This window comes from Gymnoscopelus braueri (assembly GCF_963280865.1).
Source record: "Gymnoscopelus braueri genome assembly, chromosome: 14".
Lineage (NCBI taxonomy): Eukaryota > Metazoa > Chordata > Actinopteri > Myctophiformes > Myctophidae > Gymnoscopelus > Gymnoscopelus braueri.
In genome coordinates this window covers 48,432,346-48,455,708 of record NC_137619.1, presented here as the reverse complement: position 1 = coordinate 48,455,708, position 23,363 = coordinate 48,432,346, and the positions used below count along the sequence as shown (strand labels likewise).

The window sequence follows — 23,363 nt, the reverse complement described above, 5'->3', positions numbered from 1 at the left end:
TTACAGGTGTAAAACAAGTGGGTGACATTTGTTTTTGCGCAAGATTTGTTACTTTCAGAAAGAACAAAACGAGGGAGTAGGTACTACAGTACCAGGATTACAGTACAGTTATTATGTTACAATCAGCTGAAATATGTGCATGAGAAACCACAGAGGATAAACACAGACAGGAATGAATGAATGGTGCCAGTGATGCCCTGAAGACTGAACCTCATAACTGTTTGTTACTGTGACAGATTCAGTATAGAAGGGAAGAGATGACAGTATAGGATTTTGGATCAAATATCTCTTTTGATCTCCAGTGATAACAGAGCTGCTTGCCATGCCTCAGATAGAAACACTAATCAGATGGCACCTGGAAGAGCACATGTAACAGCATGCTGCCTGGACGGATGCTTTCCCTCAATGTGCGGGGATATTGGTTGATCTATCCTACAATTACAATCTACCAATGTAGGCATTTAGCAGACGCTCTTATCCAGAGTGACTTCCAAGTGCGAGATCGGAATGAGCAGAGTAAACATTCATGATTCTAGTAAACATGATTATGATGATTCTAGTAAACAAAGTGCTTGTTCATCTAAGATTCCTGCTGTTGTGCTGCCATTATGAAGACAATTATGTAAAAAAATAAAATAATAATAATAATAATAATAATAATAATAATAATAATAATAATAATAATAAAGCCTATCCAAAAAAACAAAACAGAGTTGAAACAAAGCAGCCTTCACTTTTAACACGGATTGTAAGCATAATTGACTGTATTCTCTGTAGTAAGAAACTGTCGCTTGCCAAAAGAACAGATCTACAAGCTCACGATGAGCGACACCCTTTCACAATCGATTATAAATAAAGCTTGCATTTACTGTAAAGAGTTTGTCACACCACAGAATGTGTTATTAACCACCCTTCCCCGCTTACAGCCCTAACCCCAATCTGGGAACCCATCGCCAAATAAAGTAAAAGTAAAAAACAAGTAAAAAACAGCGCCCTCTGCAGTTTTTTACTTATTCATTTGGCTCTGGGCGGAGCTGAACGGACGACCCGTGCTCAGGGAAACCGGGGTTTTGGTCTGCCTTCAGCCTTTCACTTCCGGTGGTGCGACTATGTTTTCATTCCCACTAACAATATTTCTCCACGGAACACTAACACCATTTCTCCCAAAGAACATGGATAGTTTTGGTTATAAGCCCACTTGTTTCTAGCAATTTAAAATGTTACTAACTTTCCGTGGTTTTCTCGGCTTCGAGGACGCTATTGTTAAATGAGTTTTGATTTGTTTCCAGTGGGGAACGAACGGCACACACGTAAATCCCACCCACTACATTTGATTGGGTGGCCTGCTTCCTCATCTGATGGCACGCCCACTTGTAGCCAATGTGCACGGGTTGTCAACACGGCTACCGACAGATTCAAACGCAGAGCAGAATCTGTTCTTGAGAGATTACCCTAACCCTAACTCTAACACTAACCGTAACCTGGTTTCAGACATTACTTTTAATGCATTTAGAAACAAATCATTTCATTTCCTTTACAGCAGACATGTCTAAAGTCCGACCTGGGGGCCAATCGTGGCATAAGGCCCAGATGTTTACATCGTAAAATATATCATTTATCACTCGCCAGTATTATTTCAGTCAAGTGGAAATCATAGTGTTTTGAAATTAACCTGTGCAGATAGACTGTTTCTCAGTGGAATTAGTAAGGATTCATACAGTAACTGCTTGTTCCTTTGTTTCATTCATAAGATGTGAAAGGCTAGTTATTTATGTATTATTTTGGATAGACCTTTTCACACCTACTGTATGACAGGAGATGCATATTCATATTTAAAAATAAGTCCCCCCCCACCATCAAACACAAATGGTGGCTCAAAATGATCATGTGTGAGGAATTGGTTTGGGGTTGATATGAAGACATGTTGCATCATGTCTTGTTCACAACCGTGAGAAATGATTTGCAATTTACTGGACAGTGCTTGTGCAAAATGCTAAATTGATTCCTGCTCCCAATTTGTGCGCTGTACCGCGCAGCTGTAATGGTAGCTTATTTCTAACATTTAATTTGATGCTGCATTCTTTGAGAAATGACAACGCGTACAACGCTCACAATTACAAGAGGCTTTTAAGGTGCAAGGCAAAACAATATCACAAAAGAGGGAAATAAGCCAGCTCTCAGTTAGTCAGATTTTGTGTTGGTCCTGGTGAGGCAAATACATTTATAAAGGACATTGAGGACATAAAGGGACATTAAGCGTGGACATAAAGGGCTTTTTCCTCCTTTATGCTTCGGTTTTGAGTTTTTCCCCATTCTATGGATGACTGAGCCACCAGAATATACAGTATTACCATATTTTAAACACTTGCAACCTGGCCTCCCTATTTTGGGCAGGCAATGTTTTGGGGGAAATTTTGAGAATTGCAAAAGTAGCAGAACTACAAACTCACTTTTTGATTAATGTGATGATGATGATGATGATGATGATGATGATGATGATTATGATGGTGGTGGTATCATTCTTCTTCCACAGAATAGAGAACCTGTGTGTGAATCAGTTCATGCACATGTTCCAGTCCTCCTGGGGCGACTTTGCTGACTTTGAACGGATCTTTGTCAGAATCGAAAACACCATCTCAGGTCAGTCTCACATCAAGGTCAGTCTCACATCACCATGAATGAGGCATTTCTGGTCACATTCTGGTGTGGACAATGTGCACAAAAACAATACTAATCATTCTCACATTTGAATAGGTATTTAGCTAAAGTTCTAGATTTATACACTTAATGTATGTTGCCCACAGTTTGTAGTTTAGGTATTTAGCAGACGCTCTTACCCAGAGCGACTTACAAGTGCACGATCACAATAAGCAGAGTAAACATAAGCTCTATCAATGAACAACAAGTTAAATAGTGACATAAGTGGAGTGCAGAGAAAACGATGTACTGTAGTGCCTCAAATAAACTAGAATACCAGGTAAACAATGAACCTAGCAACTGTAAACCATTGGTTCTCAACCAGTGGTCCGGGGACCACGTGTGGTCCTTGAGGGGGTTCCAGGGGGTCCCCAGACAAATTAATAGTTAGGAACCAAATTGAACCTTGTGTGTCTGTAACTCTGAGAGTGTACAAATGGAACCAAATGGACCCGTTAGGGACCATTTGGTTCAATCAAAAATCAAAATGGTTGAGTCACTGGCATATCTTTTCAAATGGGGGTCCCTGGGCTAATATGTGTCAATTTGGGGGTCCTTGACGCAAACAAGGTTGAAAACCACTGGTCTAAACAACATGGCTGTCTAATTAACATTCTTAATGGTGCTGTAAGTGATTTTCTTTTGTTAAAATGTGTTATTATGTTAGTAATCATTGATAAAGGTGATTCTGATTCTGATTATTCAGATTCTGCTATCATGTCTGTTCATAACAGGGGTCTCCTCTTCTCTCCAGCTCTTTAACAGAAGATACATTTTCAGGTCGGGATACCAATTTCATCCAATCAGGAGAGAGAACTAATACAGGATGCAGGATAAACAAGTGAAATTGGAATTTATGAAACAAATAAATGAGAAGATTAAATTGTAACTGGAATGCTACAAAAATGAAGCTGAGAAATCTGTCCTCTATCCTGATGAAATTGGTGTCCCACCGGAAAATGTATTTTCTGTTTATTAAAGAGCTAAAGAGACAGGGAGACCCCTGTTACTGAACAAACACTCTATAGCAATGAGGATCTATCGTCATGTTTTAACAAAACAAAATCACTTACAACATCTTTAACATTTTTGGTGAAATATAAATAACAAAAACATGTTAACAAGTAACCAACATACAGTAAATCTATATTAGTTATAGCATAATCAAAAGGTGACAAAAGTATACTATTTGTGTCTTATCGTGTCGCGTTGTGACGTGCCGTAACCTGCAGAGTGTTGCGAATTTAGTTGGCCCACCATGTGGTCCTAAGAGTCTCCCTCTAACGGTGGTGAGTGATATGGTTCAGTTGAGTGATGAGCTCGGAGAACAAGTTGACACCAGGCAGTATAACACCACAAGTTCTAAAGTTTATTACACACATAGACAATATATACAGGACGTGACCAGAAGATATGAGACATGGAAAATAACAGAATGAACAGACATCAGTCTCTCTGATAAAGTATAGTTGATTGTCATGGTATCAAGTGGTATCAGTATGTGCTTAAAGGACAAGTCCGGACTAAAATAACGTATAGCCTTTTTTCCCTACTTATATTGATCCCAAAAGACTGGCCATGGCGTCTATTTGCAGAATTGCCCCTGTCGTCCAGTTTCCCCAACAGCCCCCATAGCATAGAGCAGAGTCCATAAGCATATCGCTACTTATGCTATTTGTTGCGGTCAAAAGTTTTTATTTTATTTTTATGAATCTGTTATTAGTTGTCATTGCACACGCATCCATGCCTTGGTTGTCCCACACAAGCCGTCGTAGTCTGCTAAACAGACCAATGGTGTATACATGTATAAGGTCGTTATGTATTTTGCCAAGTTCCGGAAAAGACGGGCTGTGATTGGCCAGTAGTCACTTTGATTCTCAGTTGTGCCGAACTCTCACCCCAAAACATGATTTACGAGACTGTGGTGGCTCGTGTGGGACAACCAAGGCATGGATGCGTGTGTAATGACAACTAATAACAGATTCATGAGGAACTTCACGTTTGACCGCATCAAATAGTGTAAGTAGCGATATGCTTATGGCTCTATGGGGCTGTTGGGGAAACTGGACGACAGGGGCAATTCTGAAAATAGTAGGAACAAAAGGCTATGTTATTATAGTCCGGACTTTGGCCTTTAACGCAGATGAGAGTGATTCAACACATGCATGTACTGGGTCAAGCATGAGATGTCAGTCTTATAATCATGTAATCATCATGACACAGAGTATGTGATGAAACACTGGAAGGAGGACTTCATCTTTGCCTACCAGTTCCTGAACGGCGTCAACCCAGTGATCATCCGGAAATGCCTCAAACTCCCAGACAAGTTCCCCGTCACCCATGAGATGGTGGCTACCTGTCTGGAGAGGGACATGACACTGGAGCAGGAGATAGAGGTACTGTGTAGGCCTCACTCTTCATCTGTCTGTCTGTCTGTCTGTCTGTCTGTCTGTCTGTCTGTCTGTCTGTCTGTCTGTCTGTCTGTCTGTCTGTCTGTCTGTCTGTCTGTCTGTCTGTCTGTCTGTCTGTCTGTCTGTCTGTCTGTCTGTCTGTCTGTCTGTCTGTCACGCATGCACACACGCATGCACACACGCATGCACACACGCATGCCTGCACACTCGCATGTACGCACGGCGCACGCATGCACACCTATATGTTCTAACCCCAAATCCTGGGTTATACTTAGTTGCATGCCTGTAGATATTATTGTATATAATTGTTTATTTATTTGATCTTATTTAAAAATTTTGGTCCAAAATTCTATTTCAGCATTTTTTTGAATCATGTAATTATTAGACACTCTCTCTCTCTCTCTCTCTCTCTCTCTCTCTCTCTCATATATGTTATCCTGTGTTTGCAGGCTGGTAACATGTACATAGCAGACTATGAGGCGCTAGAAGGCATCAGTCCTAACTGCACAGACCCCTGCACCCAGCAGTACCTGGCAGCACCCATCTGTCTGCTGTACAGGACCGCTCACAACAAGATCATGCCTCTGGCCATACAGGTGGGTGTCATGGAACGTCACTGGAAACCACTCTGCTGTGTATGGAAAACCATGAACTAGCATGTCATGGAAATATGTCATTCTAGTTTGATTTAAAAAAAGATCCTCTAGCTTGGCTGAGTGTTCCAACTTTAAAAAAAAAACTCTTAATCAATTTGGAAATCAGGTTGTATCACACACTAAGGGTAACTGTATACGATCCTCTTACGGTTCTGATATGTCTGGGAAGGCGGTATGTTTATGTATGTTATATTCAGTGCAGACTGAATTGGGAAAAGCTGCCTTTTGTTTTATTGCTCCAGCCTCTTGGAAGGATCTACAGCTCACACTAAAGACACATTCTCCTATAATATATATAGTGGTTATAGGAGACAGACAACATTTTATTTGTATTATATTATTATTAATTGTGTGAAGGGAAAAAAAGTGTATTTTAAATTGTAGATTGTAATTGTATCTCAGCACTGTAAATGACAAAATGAGGGCAACCCCAAAGGTTTGAATGAATGAATGAATGAATGAATGAATGAATGAATCGATCAAGCGTGTCCCTCTTTCCTCTGCCCCCAGTTGGGACAGACTCCAGGGGAGGACAGTCCCATTTTCCTGCCCAGTGACGATGAGTATGACTGGCTGCTGGCCAAGATCTGGGTTCGTTCTTCAGACTTCCACGTCCACCAGACCAACACACACCTGCTGAGGACCCACCTCATGTCTGAGGTGTTTGGTGTGGCCATGTTAAGGCAGCTGCCTGCTGTCCACCCTGTTTTCAAGGTAATCAGAGGTGGAAAGTAACTACCAAGTACATTTACTCAAGTACTGTACTTAACCCATGAAGACTTGATGCCGATTGTACAAATGCCTTCTAAATCAGTAGTTTTCACACTTTAAAGATTTTTCAAAAATCTTCAAAAATAGCAGATGTACAAGCTTGCAGCGCGGCACAAAGTGACGCTTTGTGAGCTTGTATATCTCCTATTTTTGAATTGCTACAATCTAAAATGAGCGACACAGATGCTTTCCCGGTTTTAACCATTTTGAGTGACGTTTACATTACTTGAGTATGTCCGTTTTTCAATACTTTATAGTTCTGCTAAATCTCAAAGGCAAATATTGTACTTTTTACTCCACTATATAAAAAAAACACTAGTTTCAAGTTTGTAGGTTTAGTATTATTAGAAATCATACATCTACTTGAGCCCTATTTTTGACTGCAGGACTTGTAACAGATATCTACTGCTACTTTTACTTACCGTAAATAAATAATTGTAGCCCTTCTTCCACCACTACACTTATTCTACACATAGATATTTGTTTGGTTGGTTTATTTGCTGATTGATTGATTGATTGATTGATTGATTGATTGATTGATTGATTGATTGATTGATTAATTGCTTCCTTCTAGTTACTTATCCCACACGTTCGTTTCACCCTCGCCATCAACACCAAGGCCAGAGAGCAGCTCATCTGTGAGGGTGGCATCTTTGACAAGGTGAGAGAGCGAGACAGAGACATAATGGCCCTCATTTATCTAAGTGGTGTAGACCAATTAATGGGCGTACGCTGAGATCACCGCACTTGTCGGCATGTATCATTCTATCGTGACTTTGACTTGACCGCTCAGATCTCACGGCTGGTCTGAGGATGTGTAGACTTTGTCAACACCCGTTTGTTCCGTCGTAGACCTGCGGAGCAGCATTGCCTGACCATCATTCAACCCTCAAGTCTTTAGTCATTAATGTCAGTTGATAATTTGTAGCCTCACCAGTGGTGGCAGGGCTCTAAGGAAAGGTGAAAATCATATCTGGAATACTGTAGACTGAACCAATGGAAAGTATTAACAAGAGCTTGTGACTAAATCATAACTCCAGCCATAGGAACCCCCCCCTTGGGTGCTCTCCCAAGGGGGGGGGGGTCCTTGGGAGAGCACCAGGGGGTCCCCAACAATAGTTAATATAGCGTCACAATCATTTTAACCGCTTTATCCATATTTTCTACATTGGCTATTACAAAATAGCAGATATACAATTTCATAGCGCGACACTTCGCACACTGAGCTTGAAGATCTGCTATTTCTGAATGATTGTGAAAATTTGCACAAATCTTTGAATACATTTTCAAGTGATTTTTTTTTACTCAAATCTTTGCTTCTGGAGGTCCCTCTCACAAAACATTTTCAGTTTGGGGGTCCTTGAACCACTGTTGCACCTGAAAAATACGATATCCTTTTCCATGTCCTCATCCATCCAGGCCAACGCTACAGGTGGAGGAGGTCACGTCCAGATGATCCAGAAGGCCATGAAGACGTTAACGTTCCGATCGCTGTGCTTCCCCGACGCCATCCGAGCCCGCGGCATGGACAACACCGAGGAGCTGCCCACCTACTTCTACAGAGACGACGGATACAAAGTGTGGGACGCCATTAAGAGGTGTGATCATATTCACTGTTTAATAATTAAGGATGTATTCATCATTATTGTTGTATTATTAGATTTTTTTAAATAATTATTCAGTATTTTGTTGCTATTGGGGAAAACCTTTTTATGTCTAAAGCCGTTACAATATTTTCAAACCCCACAGACAGACTTAAAGGGATAGTTCACCTCCTTTTTTTTCTATCAAGTGTTGGAGATTCAAGGCTATTTAAACAACAGACAAATTGTGCAGTGAGATCATTTGTTAACCTTTAGGATGACGCCATCTCCGCGCGTCCATTGTATGGAGAAATTAAGAGCTGACAAGACTGTAAAATTAAGTGTATTTATTAATCAAGCAGTAAGTTCAAAGTAATACAGATTGAATATAGAAATGTACTTAACAGAGATCTCTGGGCTCACACACTAGCTTTCCTTATCAGCAACAAGTTGCATCGAGGTCAGTTCACGAAGTCTGAGCCCCACTAACATGTCCCTGGAGCCTTATTAATACATACAATAATAATGGGTGGTTCTCCCAGTTGGGAGCGTCATCTCCTTGTCTGCCCCTTGCCATCTGATTCTAGCCTGGTAAACCCTCCCTCCGGAAATCTCATTTCCATTTGATTCCAGGAGTGAGTCTGGCATGAAGGCTTGTATGGGCGTTTCTAGTGCATTACCAAATAACCGAGCCAATCAGTGTCCTCACTCATTGTTTTGTGATTGACAGCGGGGGTAGGCCAATCAGGTGGAACCCGAGTGGTTCACACGTCATTAATCAATACACCTTTCATACAAGCTGCTCATTAACATCAAAGACAAACCAATTACTCCTGGTGATAATCACTGCAGCCTAAAGTGGCTTAATTGGACATCAAAGGGCCACTTGGACATCAAAGCTACATTACTCCCTCCCAGCTCCAGCCCACAGCCAAATTGCCCATATAGGTCTGCAGGCCAGACTCACTCCTGAAATAAAATACAAATGAGATTTCTGGAGGGAGGGTTTACCAGGCTAATCTGATTCCGCATTTCTCTGCAAGCCATCGGTAGGGAACTTCAAGCAACCTGCATCTTAAAGACTTAGAGAAGTAAATAAAGGAACAGACACCACAAATGCAGACACTTGTACAGACAGATGACCCTCTCCTAACCCCAACGGCCAGGCCATCTGACATTTTGCCATTTTAAAGTTGCTTAATCATATCCTGTCATTAGTTCTATATAAGTTAAGCCACTCTTACTATTTAAATCATACATGGGGCTTTCCACTGTCATTGTTCTGAGATAAACTTTTCATTAAATGGATTCAAGTGCATGACAATCATGAGCACACTTATTATATTTGTCTTAATGATTACATTGGTTGTTAATATATAATTTTTAGTCTTTATTAGGACAGCAATGAAACAATAGTAATCAAAGCAATCGCATATTCTTATTATAATACCAACTAGTTATAACTAAAGCTTTAAAGGGATATCAATTGCCATCAAGACCCCTGTTCTAGAGAATGTGACATTAGTTTCTGTCCCTTGCAGCTTCGTGTCAGCTGTAGTGAATGTTCTAATCTAGAGCAAAACCTTTTAGCTCAAGACCCAAAACTAGTAAAAAGGTCTACAAGCTCACAACGCGTCTCTTCACACGTGTGCTTGTAGATCTGCTATTTTCACTACTTCGTAATGATTTCTTTTTATTTTATTTTATTTATTAACTACTTTTGAAATATGTTGGAATTAATTTAAGTGATGAAAAGTTACTTTTTAAATCTTTTGAAATAATATATATTTATTTTTCAATCACACAAATTTAGACACAAAAAATGGGATATTTACTTGCAACAAATTGGTCCGTGACCCAAACATGGGTCCCGACCCACTGTTCCAGGGAATGTGACAGCAGTGTTTTGCCCCCTGCAGCTTTGTGTCAGCTGTGGTGAACATCTACTACTGCAGTGATGAAACAGTAGAGGGAGATGAGGAGATACAAGCCTTTGTTAAAGACGTGTGCAGCTTTGGCATGCAGGACTTCGACTACTGTGGTGGGTTTAGATTCATTGGTGTGTGTGTGTGTGTGTGTGTGTGTGTGTGTGTGTGTGTGTGTGTGTGTGTGTGTGTGTGTGTGTGTGTGTGTCTTAATTTTAATTTAATCTTAATTTTGTTTTCAACGAGTCTAACATGGTTAAAATGGAGTTAAGTTGAATGGGTTTTTATAGGAGGGGGAGTGTGTCAAATGGATAGCAAATATCTGAATATTGAATCAAGTAACTTAATTGTTTTTAACCCATTAAAACCGGGAAAGCATCTGTGTCATTTTAGATTTTTGTGTTGGCTATTAAAAAATAGCAGATATACAAGCTCACTTGTACAGCTGCTGATTTTTGAACATTTTGGAAAAATCTTGAAAGTCTGAGAACAAGATTTAGAAGGAAAATAAGTTTTCTTCATTGCTTTTTTATTTATTTTTTATTTGTTTTTTGTCATTGACAAAAGGTAGTTGACGAACAATTTTTGTCATAGCTTCTGTCGCCAAAATTAACATTGGTTTTGTGTCAACATGTGTAGAGTTCCCCAAGTCGCTTAAAACCCGTGAGGAGCTGACAGAGTACCTGACGGTGGCCATCTTCACAGCCTCAGCGCAGCATGCAGCCGTCAACTCCGGACAGGTGGGTTCTTTACCACAGTGGATCTCAAGGTCCTTGAGGGGGTTCCTGCACTTACTACTGTCAATTGTGTGTGTGTGTGTGTGTGTGTGTGTGTGTGTGTGTGTGTGTGTGTGTGTGTGAGTGAGTATAATGGGTGTCTATGTGTGTGTGTGTATTTCTCAGTATGACTGGTGCTCGTGGATTCCCAACGCTCCCTCCACCATGCGTAAGCCCCCTCCCGCCCAGAAGGGGGTAGCAGACGTCCAGCTCATCGTAGACAGCCTGCCGGACCGTGGCCGCTCCTGCTGGCACCTGGGGGCCGTGTGGGCCCTCAGCCAGTACCAGGACAACGAGGTACACACTAAATAACACACTACTGCACACTACAATAGACATTATACAGTACCAGGACAACGAGGCACACACTAAATACTACACACTACTACACATTACAATAGACATTATACAGTACCAGGAAAACGAGGTACACACTACATAAATACTGCACAGTACACACACCTGGGGCCGTGTGGGCCCTCACTGCCCCTCAGGCAGTTCCTCAGAGCAAAAATAAGGCTCTGAGGAAGGCTGGTGCCAAAAAGTGCCCCTAATAAAGAATGAACAACTGAAACGCGTTAGCCCCTAATAAAGAATGAACAACTGAAACGTGTTAGCCCCTAATAAAGAATGAACAACTGAAACGCGTTAGCCCCTAATAAAAAGTGATCAACTGAGCCTTTGTCCCGCATTCTCTTATTTTGGAGTGTCGCCACTTCCACCTCAGTTTGGTAACTTAACTTCTTCTAACTAGCTGTTCCTGTGGCTGAGCGCCCACCACTGCTCATGAAAGCTTCCAGAGGAAGCACACCTGCAATATCTACCAGACAGACACATATATTTGGGGATTTCGTTTTTTCTGGACACCCGCTGACCCGACCAAATCGATCAAAATCAGCACAATACAGCGATCATGTACTCTGTCAGAGTCAGACACACGCCAAGTTTGAAGTCGATCGGTTGGACAGTCCTAAAGTTATGCACAAGACAGACACCGATTTTGTGCATTTATAGATAAGATTCACACGGAGGCCAATTTGCTTTTACATCATACCCAGGGGGTATGAATCAAGAGCAGAAGTACGGGTATGAAGTACCGTAAAAGGAAAATGGCCTCCTTGTTGCCCCGAAATAAGGTCAGTTTGTGGTTTGCCCTTTTCAGCTGTATCTAGGCATGTACCCTGACGAGCACTTCATAGAGAAGCCAGTCAAAGAGGCCATGGAGAGCTTCAGGAGGGAGCTGGCAGACATCGGCAGCGGCATTAAAAAACGCAACGAGGGAAAGAGGCTGCCCTTCTACTACCTGTCCCCTGACAAGATCGCCAACAGTGTTGCTCTGTGACAGACCATTACTGTCTCTCTGCGTCCTTACATTTCATATTGTCGCCGTCGTGTTGAAACCTTGTTTGTCCACAATATAGTTTCAGGAAATGGAAGAAAAAAGAAAAAAAAACCTGTGTTCTAATTTCCAAATGGATCCAATGTAGTTATTATTTAGTCACAAGCTCTTGTTAGTAGTTTTCATTGATTCAATATGTATAAAACCTGCAAATACACGTGCCCACTTTCACTTTGACTTTGACTTTGACTAAAAATATCCGATCTACAAGCTCACCATCCATTGCGATACAACGTGTGAGCTTGTAGATCGGATATTTTAGCGTGACACTGTAGTAGGAGGAAGTAGGGCGTTAATTTACAAAAAAAACATTAAAACAAATTAAATACGGAGATACAAACGGAGATACAAAGGTTTCTGCCTGACAGCAACAATATTGTAGACGTTCCTCCAATTATGTTATTTAGCTGTTTTTTTGTGCTATGTTGCATAATATCGGATGTTCTTTCATGCATGTATGTTAAAGGTGGTGTTAATTGATATTTTGTTATAAGAATTGTTAAATAGCTCTATATTCTGATAGTAATCATTTCAAAAATATATTCTCCATGAGCATTGCCAATGTATTAATATATGTAATTGGTAAATAAAACATTCTTATTCATACTATAACTGCAATAAATCGTGTTTGTGGCAAGTTATTCTTTGAGTCGCTCCTCGGTGCATCGACTCCAGTTGTTACTATGCAGAGCTAGACTTTTAACCAACACACGATGCAGGGCACATATTACATCTGTGCTAGTGGCATTACATTGGTTACCCATTGATTGCAGAATTGTTTTTAAATGTATTTTAAAAACTTTTAAAGCACTTGGCCCCTTTGTATCTAAATATTGTCCCCAAAGGACACTGCACTGGGGCTTCAAAAGATTGACTTTACTGCCCTCTAATGGCCATCCACTAAAAGGAAAAACCTGTAACAAAATGTAACCTCCACCAGGTTTGATTAAGTTCTCTCTGTGTCTGTCTGTCTCTCTTTCTTTCTTTCTTTCTTTCTTTCTTTCTTTCTTTCTTTCTTTCTTTCTTTCTTTCTTTCTTTCTTTCTTTCTTTCTTTCTTTCTTTCTCTCTCTCTCTCTTTCTCTCTCTCTCTCTCTCTCTCTCTCTCTCTCTCTCTCTCTCTCTCTCTCTCTCTCTCTCTCTCTCTCTCTCTGTGTGTGTGTTGGGAGGGGGGGGTCTGTTGATTGCATGGATGGGTGGAATGTGTAGCGTGTGTCTGGGTGTTGAGGGCAAATGAAACAAATGAATGACCTCAAATCCAAAGGGGATTTATGGACCACCCCAGTTTTGCCTTCAGGAACTTGCAGTGGACTGGACACACAACAGAGGCAAAAGACAAACTTGTATTTTCTTTTATTAAATGCTTTACACTTAACAGATATCTAAACCACTATTTATTTGACCAGACATAACCTTTTGAGTTATGATGAGCTTCAACAGATAATGTATAATCTTGACCACACGTATATCCAATGTATTAGAGAGACACAACACTATTTTTGGCTTATGCCTATGCCTTTTGATCACCTTTAACTATGTAACAGTTTGCTTATGTTGATGTATGAATTTATTGATACTGGTGAAGATGATCAAATAAACTAAACTAAACTGAAGGTTCTGACAGCTTCCCTGTGTTAGCTGATCTGAGTGAGCGGGAGGGGTTGTAGGGTTTGATCAGGCTTTGAAGATATGGGGGTGCCATACCTTTGGTTGCTGTGCAGGGCAGGCATCAGTGTTTTGTACTCTCTGCGTGCAGTAACTGGGAGCCAATGGAGGGAAGCGGAGAAAGGGGGAGACATGTGAAAATGTTGGCTGGTTGAAGACCAAGCGTGCTGCGGCATTCTGGATCATTTGGCGGGGCTTAAGTGCACATGCCGGGAGGCCAGTAAGGAGTGACTTACAGTAGTCAAGTTTTTATATATATTTTTTAATATAAAATATATATATATATTTTTCTTTCTGTTATTTTATTTTATTTATTGTGATATGGATCTCCCTGGGTCTGAAATAAAGATTTAATTGAATTGATATGACTGATGGATAAGGAGCTGGGCCGACTCCTGTGTGAGGAAGGGTCTGAGCCTTTGAATGTTATATAGAGAGTAAACCTACAGGATCGAGTGACCGCTGCAATGTGTGTCTTGAATGAGAGCTGACTGTCCAGGACAACACCAAGGTTCTTGGCCGTTGGAACCGAAGTCACCAGGGCGTTGTTACTGTCGAAGTGTCCTTGAACAAGACACTAACCCCTAACTGCTCCTGATGAGCAGGTTGGTGCCTTGCATGGTATCCTATGCTCTCCCTGTGTGTGTGTGCGTGTGTGTGTGTGTGTGTGTGTGTGTGTGTGTGTGTGTGTGTGTGTGTGTGTGTGTGTGTGTGTGTGTGTGTGTGTGTGTGTGTGTGTGTGTGTGTGTGTGTGTGTGTGTGTGTGTGCGTGCGTGTGTGTGTGTGTGTGTGTGTGTGTGTGTGTGTGTATGTAGGTCCATGGAGCGATTAGCACAGAGTCCAGCTCATCCAGGTGCCTGTGTGTGTGCGTGTGTGTGTGTGTGTGTGTGTGTGTGTGTGCGCATGGGGGGGGGGCATTAGCGAGCAAGTCCAGTTCAATCAGGTGAGGTGGATCAGGTATTAGGGGGTTTGTGTTTGTTTAGAAGCCTAATGCAATCCTAAATAGAGAGGCACCATATCTCCTACCCGAGGGCAGGACCTGAAAGCAGGTGCTGAGATTATGAGTTGGGTCTCTCGTGATCTTTCCTGCTTTCTTCACTGTCCTCTGGTCGTAGAGATGCTGAAGGGTAGAGCACTGTACCCCACAGAGCTTAGACCCCAAGGTGGTCACCCTCCGCAGCTTAGCCTTGTTGGTCTGTGAGAGCCCCCCATACCAAGCCAGGAAAGAGAAGGTAAGGAGGCTTTCTATATGGCAGATGTAGAAGCTGCGGAGGATGGGAGGGGCCACATCCATGCGTGTCAGCCTCCGTAGGAGGTAGGTCCGCTGTTGACACTTTGCAAAGATGGCCTGTGTGTTGTCATTAAAGGTCAATCCATTGTCAATAGGGGTGTGCCGATATATCGTCCCGCGATATATCGCGATACGTTTTCGTGACGATATGTATCGTTTTGGAGAAAAAAAATATCGTTTTCAAATTTATTTATTTTTTACAATAATAATAATCAGGCATGCAAACAGCCCCGAGGTGAAAAGGGTGACAACATGTTGTTTTTTTTCGGGTCAGGTGTCACACTATTGCCCTATTTGGATTCAAAACGGCTATTGTAGCTGAAAAGCTGCAAGTTCGCATATCTGAATAATGCAAAAACAGAATTATTTGTTTGCATTTACTTTTTTTCTCCCCCATTTATTTTTCATAATAAAAAAAGTGTGTATCGTATCGTATCGAAATCGTATCGAAGTTGTGAGCCAAGTATCGTATCGTTTGGTGAAATTAGTGTATCGGCACACCCCTAATTGTCAATAGTGGTCCTGAGGTATTTGTAACTACTAACCCGCTCCACTAACTCACCACCAAGTGTCAGCTGTGGAATCGGGTCGAGGTCATCCTTCCTCCGGGGGCTTATGAGGAGCTCCTTAGTCTTCCTCACGTTCAACCGGAGGTAGTGCTCCTCACACCACCTGTGCATCTTCTGTGCTTCCTCCTCAAAGTGAGCAAGGCTGTTTGAGGTGTTGACCAGAGCAGTGTCGTCTGCAAACTTCATGGCCATGCTCGCACTGTCCGAGCCCCTCAGGTTGTTGGTATACAGTGAGAAAAGGAGTGGTGAAATATCAATATATTTTGATATTATACTGTTTAGACTGATGCTAGGTTCTTGGTTTAGGCCTACCTATGATCGTAGATTACTACCCTTACCTTGCTTACTGTAAGTCACTCTGGATGAAGAGCGTATGCTAAATGCCTAAATTGTAAACATGTACGTTTGTAGTGAGTCAGAATATTACTGAACCAAACCATTCTATCTTCCTCTGTGGTTAAACAGTCTGCTTTCTACCAGGCAGTGATCTCTCACACACACACACACACACACACACACACACACACACACACACACACACACACACACACACACACACACACACACACACACACACACACACACACACACACACACACACACACACACACACACACAGTGGCTCTGAGAGAGATCCGTCGTTACCAGAAATCCACCGAGCTGCTGATCCGTAAGCTGCCCTTCCAGCGCCTGGTGAGGGAGATCGCCCAGGACTTCAAGACTGACCTGCGCTTCCAGAGCTCCGCTGTTATGGCTCTGCAGGAGTCAGCCGAGGCTTATCTGGTCGGTCTGTTTGAAGACACCAACCTGTGCGCCATCCACGCCAAGAGGGTGACCATCATGCCCAAAGACATCCAGCTGGCCCGTCGTATCCGTGGAGAACGTGCTTAAACTCATCCGTCACTGTCGCAACCCCAAAACGGCTCTTTTAAGAGCCAGCTACTCATTTCTTTAAAAGATTTCCACTTTAAGAATGGTTATATCAGCCATAACGTTATGACTAATTATAGCAGTGAAAATATAATCTTAAGTAGTTAATAATATTTTAAAGGGAGTTGGTGTTTTTTTTTTTACCCTTAAAGGGATAATCTGCAATTCCCATAATGGTCTGCCCTACTGGGCTATTTCATCAGTGACGGGTCTCTTTCTAGCCCTCTAGAGTCTAGACCAATGATTGATAAAGGAATATAGAGCCCCCTAAATGCCTTATGTCCCCTGGTTCTAGTGACATCTATCCTAATGTGAGGACCAAAGAGGGTCACGTTTTTGTTTCCAATTTAAATGTTTTAATGAAAAGTCACCAGGACGCACATGGATGTGTTTTCAATGAGTCCATTGCTCATTTGAGTTATAATGGGGTTATGACATCTGCATATAATGCATTATAGGGACACAGTCAGACAGGTACAATGGGTAATGTGCTAATAACGGTCATTGCATAACCAGGTGGGGCATGATGCAATCCCAACTGGCATTGTTCCCGAGTAGGCCATCACCGGTCTAATTAACATGCAGAACATAAAACAATCCCTGAGGATTTGTATCCCCATCACACATGCAAGCAAATATAGTTATTTGTAGAACAATTTGTAATGTATTTTATAGACTGCAGATTGATCTAGTTGCTCATAAATACGAAATGAATCCATGGAACACTCTCTCTCTCTCTCGCTCGCTCGCTCGCTCGCACGCACGCACGCACGCACGCACGCACGCACGCACGCACGCACGCACGCACGCACGCGCACACACACACACACACACACACACACACACACACACACACACACACACACACACACACACACACACACACACACACACACACACACACACACACACTTCTTAGTGTACTTTGATCAGAGAGTGATCTCATTCTCTAGCTGTAGGTAATAATAAGGCGAATGGCTTTGTCCGAGTCTGCATTTAAAGTTAACTGGTCCTAGAAAAGTAATCTATTAAAGCCTAACACCAGAAATGGTACTCCCCCTAAAACTAGTGTTGATGATGATGTCTTTCTTGTATATCGTTGTAATGGAAACAAGCCCCTATGGCTTTTTGTGTTATCCTTTTTAGCATCATTGTACCACTGAACTATTTGCAAACTGTAAATAAAGTATTCAATCAATCAAAATCAGACGATGTGTCAATTCAAATATATGAGTAATAGGCTACATATTTGCTCCCAGGAAGCTTAATAGCAAAGAAAGTAACTTACAGCAACAGTTCGCTTGTGATATAGGCCCACTGAACTGCTGCTATAAAGGTATAGGCCTAATTGATATGGGGATGGACGTATTTGCTATGGCAGTCCCACTGTTTTCATACAGAACGCAATGATGAATTAATCATAAAACGGAATGCAGCAGGATAAATTGCATCATGTTTTAAAATGTGAAGGGTGTGCTGGCTTGTGTACCTGCTGCATGTCTGTGCATAGTCGCAAGGTACAGACAGAGACAGTTGATTGTGTAAGATAAGCTATATTTTCTTTACTTTAGTTTGATCAGATGTTAATTACTCACAGTAAGTCATTTGTCCACAAATGTCAAATGAACAAAGCTTTCCACCATTCAATAGCTGTCAATGGGAGTCGCTGCGATCAACAGGACTGTGTTTACTAAGGTCAGAAAACCTTCTATTTATAACTAAACGGATAATAAAACAAGAGTATAGTTTATGTTATCCTGTCGTAGGCTATGTCTGCTAAGAGGATTAAGAGGATTTGTGTTAATGTTACATAGTTTAACATCGTTTTAGAAGAAAAATGATGGAGGAATTGTGTTTTGCCCTTTGAAGTGTGAGATGTTGAGCCTATCAATACAAAACGAGAGCATTCTTAGCGTCTCGGATAATGTTCATGACAAAAAGAGACAAGTGTGCTAGCAGGTGTGCCCTTTGTTATATTTTATAATATACACAGTCGTTTATAATATGTTGTTTTTGTCGAGGAGAAAACACAAGTGGCACATTAAGCCTCCTAGAGAAGAGGGGCTCTGTGTGCGATGACTCTACATGGTTCTCATGTTGTGTTTAAGTCCAGCCCCTTCAGCGTGTTCTCCACCAGTCTAGTCTACCGAGAGTCAAAGACAAGCTACTACCCGAATCTGATAGAATTATGGCAGAAGTCGCACCAGCCCCAGCTCCAGCTCCAGCCAAGGCTGCCAAGAAGAAGTCAGCTCCCCGACCCAAGAAGACCGGCCCCAGCGTCGCTGAGCTTGTCATCAAGGCCGTGTCCGCCTCCAAGGAACGGAGCGGTGTGTCCCTGGCTGCGGTCAAGAAAGCTCTTGTTGCCGGCGGCTACGATGTGGAGAAGAACAAGGCCCGCGTTAAGATCGCCGTCAAGAGCCTGGTAGCAAAAGGTTCAGACCAAAGGTACCGGCGCATCTGGATCTTTCAAGATTAACAAGAAAGCAGAAGCAGTGAAGGCGAAGAAGCCTGCTGTTAAGAAAGCTGTCAAAGCAAAGAAGCCCGCTGTTGCCAAGAAACCCGCCGCGGCTAAAAAGCCAAAGAAGAAGGTGGCAGTAAAGAAGCCTGTAGCCGCTAAGAAATCGCCGAAGAAAGCCAAGAAGCCTGCCGCCAAGAAGGTAGCAGCTAAAAGCCCGAAGAAAGCCACCAAGAGCCCCAAGAAAGTAGCCAAGAAGCCTGCAGCAGCCAAGAAAGCCCCAGCCAAGAAGGTTGCCAAACCCAAGGCAGCAAAGAAGGCAGCTCCCAAAAAGAAGTAAACTGTTATAAACCTGTCCCAGCTTTAGCCACAAAAGGCTCTTTTAAGAGCCACCCACAACTTTTTATAAGAGTTTATTTCCTCATTTTCACTTGTTTAATGACCATAAACCATTCGCAACATGTTTTGTTGTTAGCTGCGTCTAAGATCCCCAACAATAACCTTGAGCTAATTATTAATTATAAGTATTATTAATTATATGAAAATGGTTTATGTGGCCCTTTAAATAAAAGCAGCAATAACGCAATGTAGAAGTAGGCCTACAACAATGCATACACAGCAATGCATAGAATACATCCACATTTATTCACATACATAATCCCCTTAATAAATTATTTAAAATGTATGTAATTATATGTATATTTATATATATATATATATATATATATATATAAAAAAACACAAGATGGACATGTTTTGCAAAAAGCACGTACACTTGTGCTGTTATAACCGAAATAATATAACTATGGTTATAACCCTTACCTAGAAGCCATTACAAAAGACAAGGGAGACAGATGAAAGCCCAAAAAATGAATGCTAATTAGTTAAACAAACCAACTAAAATAGAGCCAGGTCTCCAAATGAAAACAAAAACTAGGGTGACTGGTTGATTTTTTATAATATAATATTTTTTAAAATAATAATTGTATTATCCAGTCCACTGTTTTAAGTTGGTCTTTCTAAATGTCTTATTGATTTAAGGTCTAATTAGGTAGCCTATTTTAGTCACTTCATCCCCAGGTGATGCATTTGAAATATTTTAGAGCTCCGTGAAAATGAATATCTAGAACAGATTATCCATGTTTGTCCCATTTAAAGAAATTTTCTATTTTATAAGGGAGACAAGAATAGCAGCACCACAAAGTTTAAACAGTAACATATATTGTTATAAAAACATGATCAGATATAACTTTTGCACACAGTCAACGTGGATTCCATTTTCACCAATGTTTTAAAATAGCAGTGTAAATAGATAGATAGTAGCTTTTTTTAATAGTCAATTACTACCACCAAGTCTCTGCTTTATAACCATGCCCAATATAACCGTTGGAGATGTTATTGTCATGCAGAATAAAGGCGTTTTAGGCAACGCCCAGTGCAGAGCAGGCTGTCTGTCTGTCTTCCTATACGTCCTCAGAACACAGATAAATAAGCATGGCGTCGGCTACTGGAATTACTTCTGTTCATATTCAACAACCAACAGCTATAACAAAATGTCTGGCAGAGGGAAGGGAGGCAAAGGTCTTGGAAAAGGAGGCGCTAAGCGTCATCGCAAAGTGCTTCGTGATAACATCCAGGGTATCACTAAGCCCGCTATCCGCCGTCTGGCTCGCCGTGGCGGTGTGAAGCGTATCTCCGGTCTGATCTACGAGGAGACCCGTGGTGTCCTCAAGGTTTTCCTGGAGAACGTGATCCGTGACGCCGTCACCTACACCGAGCACGCCAAGAGAAAGACCGTGACCGCCATGGATGTTGTCTATGCTCTGAAGAGACAGGGACGCACTCTGTACGGTTTCGGCGGGTAAATGACTGACTGACTTCTACCAACAACCCAAAGGCTCTTTTAAGAGCCGCCCACACTTTCTTTACAGAGTTTATTCCGTTATTGCATTGTGACTGACAAATTGTGAGCAATTTAAGGTTTTACTTATTTTAGCAAATAAGTTGCAGTTTGCCTCGTATAACCGATGCATGGTCGGTGAACGGGTTTTTTCTTAAATAAAAGGCATGGGTTCCCGAGGCTAGTGAACGTGTCTTAATATATCTCCCAACATGTACACATCCTATCCTAGTTGTGCATACTCGAGCTGGACATAAAATGCCATACATGTGTATTGTGGTGTTCCGCTTTGATTCCGACATAACATCATTCTGCCGTTAGGGTTAGTTATAATGGGGTCAGAATATAATCGCTTAAAAACAGCCAAGATGACGGTGTGTTTTCATTTATATGTATGCTATTCAAAGAGTTGCCAGAGGGGGACAGGGTTGGATCAGGGAAAAGTAGACCGTTGTCCCCATGATGCAACATGCCACTTATTGTTTTATAACAGGTTATCTAACTATCAAGACGGTAAAAGTTTGAGGCTGTACAACTCACTTTGCACATTGAACTTGTGAAAATCGTCAGCAAGCTGCACAACAGATTCCAGGTGGATAAGTAATATAACACGAATTTCATTATTTTAAATATACACTTTATATAGTCAAGATAAGGAGTTAAGAGACCCCACTCATCCCAGCTATAATGAACATGATCAAATTAAATGTTTGATTGCTTTTTGTGCTACAACTGGTCAGGGACATGGATCACAGAAGTATCATCAGCAATAGTCTAAAGTTAGTGGATTGACTAGATTATACTGTATACATCGATAGAAAGTGTGTTACAACTGGATTGAAATTGGGGCGTGAAATAGAAATAGAATTCCAATATAAAATATAGATTTACCCTTAATGTTTATTATACTTTATCCCTAGTCTATATTTTAGCGGGACAAATGGATGATGCAGGCGGGAAAGCACTAAGCAGAAACAAAGACAGTGTAAGACACCTCCCTCTGTGGGTCACATAAGCAGTGGCACCAATCATGTGCTGGGGGTCGCACACTTCATTTGCATTGGCCTGGTATAAATACTGGTGCGACCCCTCATCATATACTCTTCTCCGCTTAAACACTTTGAAAAAGAAACATGCCTGAACCCGCCGCCAAGCCAGCGCCCAAGAAGGGCTCCAAGAAAGCCGTCACCAAGACCGCTGCCAAGGGCGGTAAGAAACGCAGAAAGTCCAGGAAGGAGAGCTATGCCATCTACATCTACAAGGTCATGAAGCAGGTCCACCCTGATACTGGTATCTCTTCCAAGGCCATGGGCATCATGAACTCCTTTGTGAACGACATCTTCGAGCGCATCGCCGGTGAAGCCTCCAAACTGGCTAACTACAACAAGCGCCGCACCATCACATCCAGGGAGATTCAGACCGCCGTCCGCCTACTGCTCCCCGGTGAGCTGGCCAAGCACGCCGTGTCTGAGGGCACCAAGGCTGTCACCAAGTATACCAGCGCCAAGTAAACTACTTAGTCTGCTCTAAAAACAAAGGTCCTTTTAAGGGCCATCCATATTATCAAGAAAGAGTTTATCCATATTTTTATAGTTTGTGCTAATATGTATTTTACATTCGATAGGCCTACTTAGTAAACTTGACCGTTGGCTCTGTACTTTGTCTGCTCTTTTTCCCCTCTCGTCTACACCAAATGAGAATAGGGATGCTAGGGTTCAGCTGGTTAATGTAGAAAATAAAAAAAAATTAAGTTCCTATCACGCATAGATTTGGTGGCCCCCCTGTAATCTCTGAGGACCCCCTAGGGGAGTGGTTCTGAAACTTTTTCATGTCAAGGACCCCCAAAATGTTGTATTTGGCCACGGACGATGGACCCCCATCGGAAAATAGTTTGTGCCAGGGACCCCCCCCATACAAGATTTGTGTTAAAATGTCTCAAAAATATGTAGGTAGGCCTACATATGGTATACACAGTATACATTTGCCTACATGTAGATTATGTAGTTATACACGCATATAGCGAGTGATCCGACCTCATAGGGATGATATGCATGAGTACACTGTAATTGAAAGAGACATCGCCGGTGAAGCCTCCAAACTGGCTAACTACAACAAGCGTCGCACCATCTCATCCAGGGAGATCCAGACCGCCGTCCGCCTGCTGCTCCCCGGTGAGCTGGCCAAGCACGCCGTGTCTGAGGGCACCAAGGCTGTCACCAAGTACACCAGCGCCAAGTGAACTGCATAGTCTGCTCAACAATGGTCCTTTTAAGGACCACCCATATTATCAAGAAAAGAGTTTATCCATATTTTTTTTATAGATTTCAACTGGGGCAT

General features: G+C 41.9%; 5 protein-coding genes and 1 pseudogene across 6 annotated transcripts in view; all 6 read left to right on the top strand.

Annotated features, from left to right (window-relative positions):
- The window catches only part of LOC308100678 (polyunsaturated fatty acid 5-lipoxygenase-like), a gene marked incomplete at its 3' end in the record, with an annotated part of 97,893 nt that overhangs the window by 10,255 nt on the left and 64,275 nt on the right, over window positions 1-23,363 (top strand). The gene's annotated exons all lie outside the window — the stretch shown is intronic.
- On the top strand, window positions 2,260-12,415 carry LOC308100926 (polyunsaturated fatty acid 5-lipoxygenase-like). Its single transcript, XM_080450129.1, has 10 exons — window positions 2,260-2,640; window positions 4,921-5,093; window positions 5,558-5,704; window positions 6,275-6,478; window positions 7,110-7,196; window positions 7,955-8,133; window positions 10,038-10,159; window positions 10,683-10,783; window positions 10,946-11,116; window positions 11,982-12,415. The coding sequence occupies exons 1-10, from the start codon at window positions 2,466-2,468 to the stop codon at window positions 12,159-12,161; spliced, it is 1,539 nt and encodes a 512-aa protein (XP_080306255.1). The 5' UTR covers window positions 2,260-2,465; the 3' UTR covers window positions 12,162-12,415.
- LOC308100004 (histone H3.2-like) lies at window positions 16,357-16,632 on the top strand (the record flags this gene model as incomplete). Its single annotated transcript, XM_080448904.1, has 1 exon — window positions 16,357-16,632. A coding segment is annotated over one exon (276 nt), but the record flags the coding sequence as incomplete, so codon positions are not given.
- Window positions 18,860-19,466, top strand: LOC308100935 (histone H1-like; annotated as a pseudogene). The gene has a single exon. The product of its transcript is annotated as a histone H1-like (transcript).
- LOC308100956 (histone H4) lies at window positions 20,680-20,991 on the top strand (the record flags this gene model as incomplete). Its single annotated transcript, XM_080450161.1, has 1 exon — window positions 20,680-20,991. The coding sequence occupies one exon, from the start codon at window positions 20,680-20,682 to the stop codon at window positions 20,989-20,991; it is 312 nt and encodes a 103-aa protein (XP_080306287.1).
- On the top strand, window positions 22,160-22,537 carry LOC308100947 (histone H2B 1.2-like; the record flags this gene model as incomplete). Its single annotated transcript, XM_080450152.1, has 1 exon — window positions 22,160-22,537. The coding sequence occupies one exon, from the start codon at window positions 22,160-22,162 to the stop codon at window positions 22,535-22,537; it is 378 nt and encodes a 125-aa protein (XP_080306278.1).